Here is a 6442-nt window from a genome sequence, read left to right as displayed (position 1 = left end):
TCCGATGTGACTCTTGGCTTCTTCCTCGTTATTCTATGTACAGCAGTACCACGACTTGAGCGACCAGACTTTCGAGTTTATCAAGATGCAAGCTGTTGCCGAGCTGATTTTTCTCTGATTTGCGAGTGAGAATTTGAGATTTGAGCGGTGAATGCTGACAGCAACAGTAAATGGATTATTCAAGATGTCTATCGCCACTCCCAGTTAAATTTACTCTCAGACTGAACATAACACCCCATAAAATGAACTCATCAGACATCAATTTGGTACCAAGAAGAGATGACATTTTTTATTCTTTTTCTGATAATTTATTGTATTTTTTAATAAGGGTTTAAATAATTTTGTATAAGGTTTATAAAAGATGTCAGAGCAACTCAGGAAGTTTGCTTCACATACTTATATTAAACTATTAACTTTCTGAATCTGCCGAATTCTGCACTTGCAGTTCAAATTTTCTAACGCCTAAACATGGTCCAAATTATTTCCCAGCGAGTGTTTTCTGTTCAAATGGAATTTCTTTGACTTGGGACAGGAAAATAAAAACTTGACTTGACTTCATATATTTGGAGAACGATAATTAGAGAAGCGTTTTGAATTAGAAGAGTGGTCAAATCTAAGTCAAAGGCACCATTGTACTGAACATTATTGTCTCGCAATTACGAGCTCAAACACGTATAATTTGTAAATACTAAGGGACAGGTTTGAAAATAAGTGCAAAACACACGAAGAAAGAATAGATTTTTCTCAATTTATGTTTAGGCTTGGACCGATATGGAAAATCCAGGTCCAGAAAGTAAAACCCCTATCTATTTGATTTCCATTCCATCGCGGAAAATGATACATATTACAGAGCATGTGAATATAGAAAAAAACGATCTTCCTCTGATGTTGTCAGCAGCTGATGGGAGCACAAATATGTTTGCCTGATGCGTGTTTGTTTACTATTCACTGTATACTCGTGCTATCCTGTGATTGGACGAGAGTCCCGGTGTCTGGGGCCTTGACCAATGAGATGCTTTTGTTTTCATTTATCACCCGGTACCCGGATGTATTTCGTAAGGAATGGCAACTTTGCTCACGTGCAGCCAACGCAAACGTAGAGGTGAGGTGACACTTCAAACCACTTCACTTCTGTCTGCGTTCTCCTGAAGACGTCGGCAAATTTGGAAGCTCTTCGCTACACTTTAAATGTGCATCTTGCTCTTCCTCAAAGTACAAAGTAAGTTGATGCACCGGGGTTTGTCCATCCCGGCATCTGTTTCCAGTTCATTTTTTGGGTTGTTTTTTTCTCCCTCCCCACAGACCTAATTTTATTGTTAGGAGTTGCCCAGCTAGCAATACGCTAATTCGTTGGAAAATTTGCGGCACATAAATTGTTAAATTGACTTATTTTGTGTTTGCTCAGATTATTATGAATTTCAGAGGTATAAAAGCACCGCTCTTTGAGTTTTTTTCCACGCAGACTGGTGATTTTGCAGCCGTAGCGTCTCTCGATGGCCCAAATCAAAATACGTTTCATTAATTACACGTGTACCTGCTTAATGAGATCCGACGAGATTAAAGATAGTTGCATGCAAACATGCAGTTGAAACCACATGTTAGCATGTACTATAGACAGTAGTGCCTTCTCCCCTCACTGGCATGAAATATATATATTTTTTGCTGTTCTAAAATGCAATAGCCTGCTGTCGAAATAGGAAAGTAGCAAAGTGTATGTTGATCTCAACGCAGATCAACTTTGTATATCAAGGAGGAGAGAAGTTTAGCTTGGCTTGTTAGTGGAAGTTGATGTGTTCGCCACATGTCCCCCTTCTGTGCATATATTAAAAAAATTATTTATAATATTCTTTATTTTCAAGGGTGGTTTTATAAGATGACTTTTTAGTCATATTTAACTGCGTGCTCTATTCAGCACACGCTTCAGCACACCCACGACCCTTGTGAGTTTGAGAGTAGTGTCTGGTTTTCCTCCTCAATTTACCATATATTGAATATTTATGGCTGCCTACCTATGGCGTCTAACAAAAATTTGGCATGTCTGAAAACTCGACCAATTGCCACTAAAATGTGAAAAGAACAAGGAAAAGATGGGAATTTGTTGTCCATCAGCACAAACGGGCAGAACAAAGTGTCAAGCATTGTGACCAAAGATAAAGCTTTCAAGCATAGGCTCTTACATATCTAAGTCTTAGTGGTGTTATGCTACTATCTAATGAGCTGTGGTACAGGGACTGTCTACTTCGTCATTTTCTGTTCTCACATTGGGCTTAATTACCAGAGGTGGGCAGTCTGCGAGTTCTCATCAGTATTTCAGGCCATTCGACATTGAGAACGGACTTACCGGTACCATGTCAAACGCAGACGCTGCACACCTTGACACGTAGCTGGAAAAAAGGTATGACAGTGATGAGTACCTTTTAGTCCCACAGATCTCAATGATGTGTCCCATATTGTTTTTATTTCACTGACCACCACACTCTGTGTGTGCGTGTGCTTTTTTACATTTTTGTTTTAATTTGGCTCTGTATCTGCTTGTGCGTCGCCTAGGTGTGACATGGAAATTATGTTCTTAACGCCAATTGGCTGTCGCCGATGAGGGGCTGGGCCACACTGACATTGAAACTTAGGCCCACATCTGCATATTTAAAAAGACACATTGAAAAAAAATCATGAGTCATGTCTTTCCAAACATGGAAATTGATTCCTATTGGTTACTTGAAAGAACACACGAAATGAAAAGTGTAGAATGACACATTGTGATTAATTGTCCGAATAAAGGGCATTCTGAGTCTGATTCTGAAAAGTAATTGTTACCGAGATTATTCAACTATGCTCACGCTCCCTCACTGAGCAGTCTCCTCCCCGTAATCTTTATGTATGTTTGTGACACAGTGCACTGCTCTGACAAGCAGAAGTGTTAGGTTTCCACTCACAGTACTTTGTTTGTCCTGTTTGGAATATTTCTGCTTTCTTCTCAGATCACATCACCTTCAAGACATGGCAGAGGGGAGTTTTGATCCTTGTGAATGCATCTGCAGCACTGAGTACGCCATGAGACGCCTCCTCAACCTGGTAAGTGTTGGATCTTGATATGGTAGATTGGATCGGGATGAAGATAAGCGTTTGCAATGAAGCAAATTATTTCTGTAATGTACAGAAGAAAAAGAAAAGAACGTCTAAATGGAATCATCAAAAGAAAAAACAAATGACATGGTGCCAAGTCACACTGAGCCCACATCCTGGTTCCTGCTCAATGATTACCGTGTGCTGTTATCAATTGTGGATTTCTGTTACTAGATGGTTTTCAAAACATATCCACTAAGTATATTGCTAAATATAACTAACAGTATGTTGTCAGTTTCCGGGTGACTTCATCGGCATGTACAGGTGTAACTTGTATGGTAAGATGTAGCTTGATCGACGAAAGTGACGCTCCAAGGCAATTTAAATTGCTTGGAAGAGGGTGTTGTCCAAAAAGAAAATACAAGGGGAGATTTTAAGAGGAAATAGGCCATTTAATAATCAAACTATCACTTGCCCTCATGAAGCCTTAACATTAAACATTTGTCACAGTCATGCAAGTGTAAAAATAAGTTGACCACGGTAATATTTAGGCAAAAATACCGTATGGTACAGTATGTCTCAAAAGTCAAACCAAACTTACAATTTCAGTTCAAATTGTCTTGTGATGCAGCAACATGTTAGCATCTATAGAACAAGTTGTGGTTGCCTTTGCCTTTTTTTTTTCAACCTAGAGGTCATGGCACAATACAATAAAAGACGATTCCGACAGTATGAGCAACACAGATTATGAAATTGTGTTCATACACAAAATATTTTTAGCAAGCAGTTGTTAATATGGAAAATGGTGTACACCACCTGTCAGCCAAAGTGCAGGTTTGACTCGAGGTAAACACGCTAAAGTACGCTCTTAAGCTCTCTTAACTTGGTAATAAAGAAACAGAACCCTACCCATATGCAACATGTCCAGCTGCTAGTGGCTGGCAAGCATTTTGCACCGGGAATGAGCCGTTTATTTGTGTGCAAAAATGCTGTCCCTACAGTGGAAATCTGAATGAAAAATCATCAAGGTTCTCTTGCTCGCACTGTTTTGTTTTATTCAGTCCATTGTTTCTCTTGCAGCTCAGAAATTCTCAGTCCTACTGCACAGACACAGAGTGCCCTTTGGAATGTGCGTATGACATCTTAATGCAGGCTTATTCAATGTTTAAATAGCATTCGAGCAGCATTGTGTTTGTATCCAGTGCCTGGGCCGAGCGGAGAGATACCCAGTGGGGGGCAAGAGCTGACATTCCCCATCATGGTGATGGGATGGATGTTACTCGCTATGATCCTCTTCTTGCTGCGGCCTTCTACTCTCAGAGGTCTCTCGTCCAATGAAAAACGCACCGAACCGCACAATGTAAGTTGCATTTGTTGCGTCCTCATTTAGTTTATCTCTAATTACCATGGAAGAGGGGTGTGTGCAAATCTGTTGAATGTCCGTTTTACCGAGTAATGTCAGATTAATTTAGGTGAAGCAATGTCATTTACACATTCATGTCACCAGTGTTTCCCAACTAAATGCTTTTCGTAAAAAATAAATAAATATATGTATACTTGATGAACAGAAAGAGGAATATGTGTGGTCAATAACATTTGGAATTTTTTTTTTTTTTTAAAGTGCAATAATGGTTGGGAATCACTGCATATCATAATGCACTCAGTGTACGCTTACTATTGAAACTGAACACGTCAATGTTCAAACAGCATTTCTTTAAGTAACAAAAAGAGACCAAAATAATTTCAAATTAGTTTTCTGTAAATATATTTCCCCTGGTCAGATCAACTAATACCTCATAACTTTGAAATAGGTGTGCGAGCATCTTTTGTGTACTGTATTCAAATGACTTTCAAATTTGAATTTGAACTTGGGCTGGACCATGTCAAAACAACTCAATAATTTTGCCCATCAAAAACAATGTCCTCACCTTAAGAAAATGTTAAAGGTTTGGAATGGAACCAGCCAGACAATAGACAAAATCAATTTGAATTAAGTTCTTCCTGTTAAGACATATTGATACCATGAAACTGTGACACAAATTGTAATTCAATACAAAAGCATATTCACAGCCACCCCTGACAGATTCAAGCCAATTTTGTGTTGTGCTGTTACAGAGAGGTGGAAGAGAACCACCAGCGCCACCTGTTGACTAGGAGAAGGAAGCCATCTGCCAATGTTCAAATGGAGCTGCATGTTGTTCCCAAGTGTGTTGCTGTGGCACAGAAAACACCTGCCCCATGACAGCCTTCATTAAAATATACTTACTTATTCCTATTCTGTTGTAATTCCAGTGCGTTTTCGATTATGATTTCTTGCATTGGGCCGAAATCACCTGTGTTAAAATTAGGTGAATTTAATAATTTTTTCCAATGTATATTACAGGTTAGTCCACCTGTGTTTTGTTGTTGTTTTTTTTAACAAATTCTTGACAACTCTTAAAAGTTTAAAATGGCGTGCTCTCTTTGACACTTCAGTGTTAATGGTTGAACCAACATGTCATCTGTTTTGGTCTCCTAAGAAGTGATGATTTCGGAGATAAAAGCATTGCACTCTTTATGACCTCCTGCACTAGAATACCAAATGAAGCTTGTGTTTTTTAAGGTCAATCCATCAGAATGTTTGAAAACGAAAATAAGTGATGTGCTGTATGATGAATGAATGTATGTATTCTATGTGGCTGCCAGGATGGCCGAGTGGTCTAAGGCGCCGCGTTCAGGACCCAGTCTCCCCAGGAGGCCTGGGTTCGAATCTCGAATTTCCCCATTGTGGGACTAATAAAGGGAATTATATATATATATATATATACACACAAGTAATAACTTGTCTAATGAGAATGTTTTGAAGATAAGTTTACTGAAATGAAGTACGCACCATATGTATGTCACTTATTGTAAGCAAGGTCTGAAGGATGTGTCTTGTCAGTTAAGCTACTCCCATTGAATAAACAGGATTGATGCAGATACGCGTTCATTCTTCTAGACGGATGGGGGGGACGGACGTATTACAACTTTAAGAGGTGCTATTTGATTTTCATTTAAATGTTTCAGTAACCAACGTAGCCTTTGTTTGGACAAAAAGCCTCACATGCCAAGTGGTAATTTCACTTAACTCCCTACATAAATTATTTTGCATTGAGAAAAAGTAATGGCTCGTCATGAGCGTATTTGTCCTTTTCTAACTATTTAACCTTGTATGTCAATTGTCAAAATGTGTTTTTTTTTATAGCCATGGAATAAAAATGTGTTTTAGGACAAGTTTTAAAGACTGATAGAGAGGAGGTAGGGGTGGAGGAGCTCAGAAGTAAGGATGGGGGGGGTCATTTAAAGCCAAATGACAATCAAAATGAACTCTGAAATGTGCAGAGAGTCAATGAGTGGA

The 6442-nt window shown here is 38.9% G+C and overlaps 1 protein-coding gene across 2 annotated transcripts; it reads left to right on the top strand.

Moving 5' to 3' along the window:
- The first annotated feature begins 1049 nt into the window (after window positions 1-1049).
- smim14 (small integral membrane protein 14) lies at window positions 1050-5333 on the top strand. 2 transcript variants are annotated; one of them, XM_088303131.1, is made up of 5 exons: window positions 1050-1219; window positions 2979-3072; window positions 4144-4192; window positions 4266-4423; window positions 5179-5333. In XM_088303131.1, the coding sequence occupies exons 2-5, from the start codon at window positions 2998-3000 to the stop codon at window positions 5215-5217; spliced, it is 321 nt and encodes a 106-aa protein (XP_088159257.1). In that variant the 5' UTR covers window positions 1050-1219; window positions 2979-2997; the 3' UTR covers window positions 5218-5333. The 2 variants fall into 2 exon arrangements, with proteins under 2 accessions (XP_088159257.1, XP_088159255.1); XM_088303129.1 differs by lacking the exon at window positions 1050-1219 and having other exon boundaries at window positions 2960-3072.
- Window positions 5334-6442: the final 1109 nt, after the last annotated feature.

The sequence above is a fragment of the Idiotropiscis lumnitzeri genome, chromosome 8 (assembly GCF_059441095.1).
Source record: "Idiotropiscis lumnitzeri isolate Australia: NSW breed Sydney's pygmy pipehorse chromosome 8, RoL_Ilum_1.0, whole genome shotgun sequence".
Taxonomy (NCBI): Eukaryota; Metazoa; Chordata; class Actinopteri; order Syngnathiformes; family Syngnathidae; genus Idiotropiscis; species Idiotropiscis lumnitzeri.
This window is presented reverse-complemented; position numbering and strand designations above follow the sequence as displayed.

Excerpts from the sequence above, each read along its gene's own strand:
- smim14 (XM_088303131.1), top strand. The coding sequence starts at position 2,998 with ATGGCAGAGGGGAGTTTTGATCCTTGTGAATGCATCTGCAGCACTGAG. Across the intron at positions 3,073-4,143 it reads TGAGACGCCTCCTCAACCTG|CTCAGAAATTCTCAGTCCTA; the intron begins GTAAGTGTTGGA and ends TTTCTCTTGCAG. Across the intron at positions 4,424-5,178 it reads AACGCACCGAACCGCACAAT|AGAGGTGGAAGAGAACCACC; the intron begins GTAAGTTGCATT and ends GTGCTGTTACAG.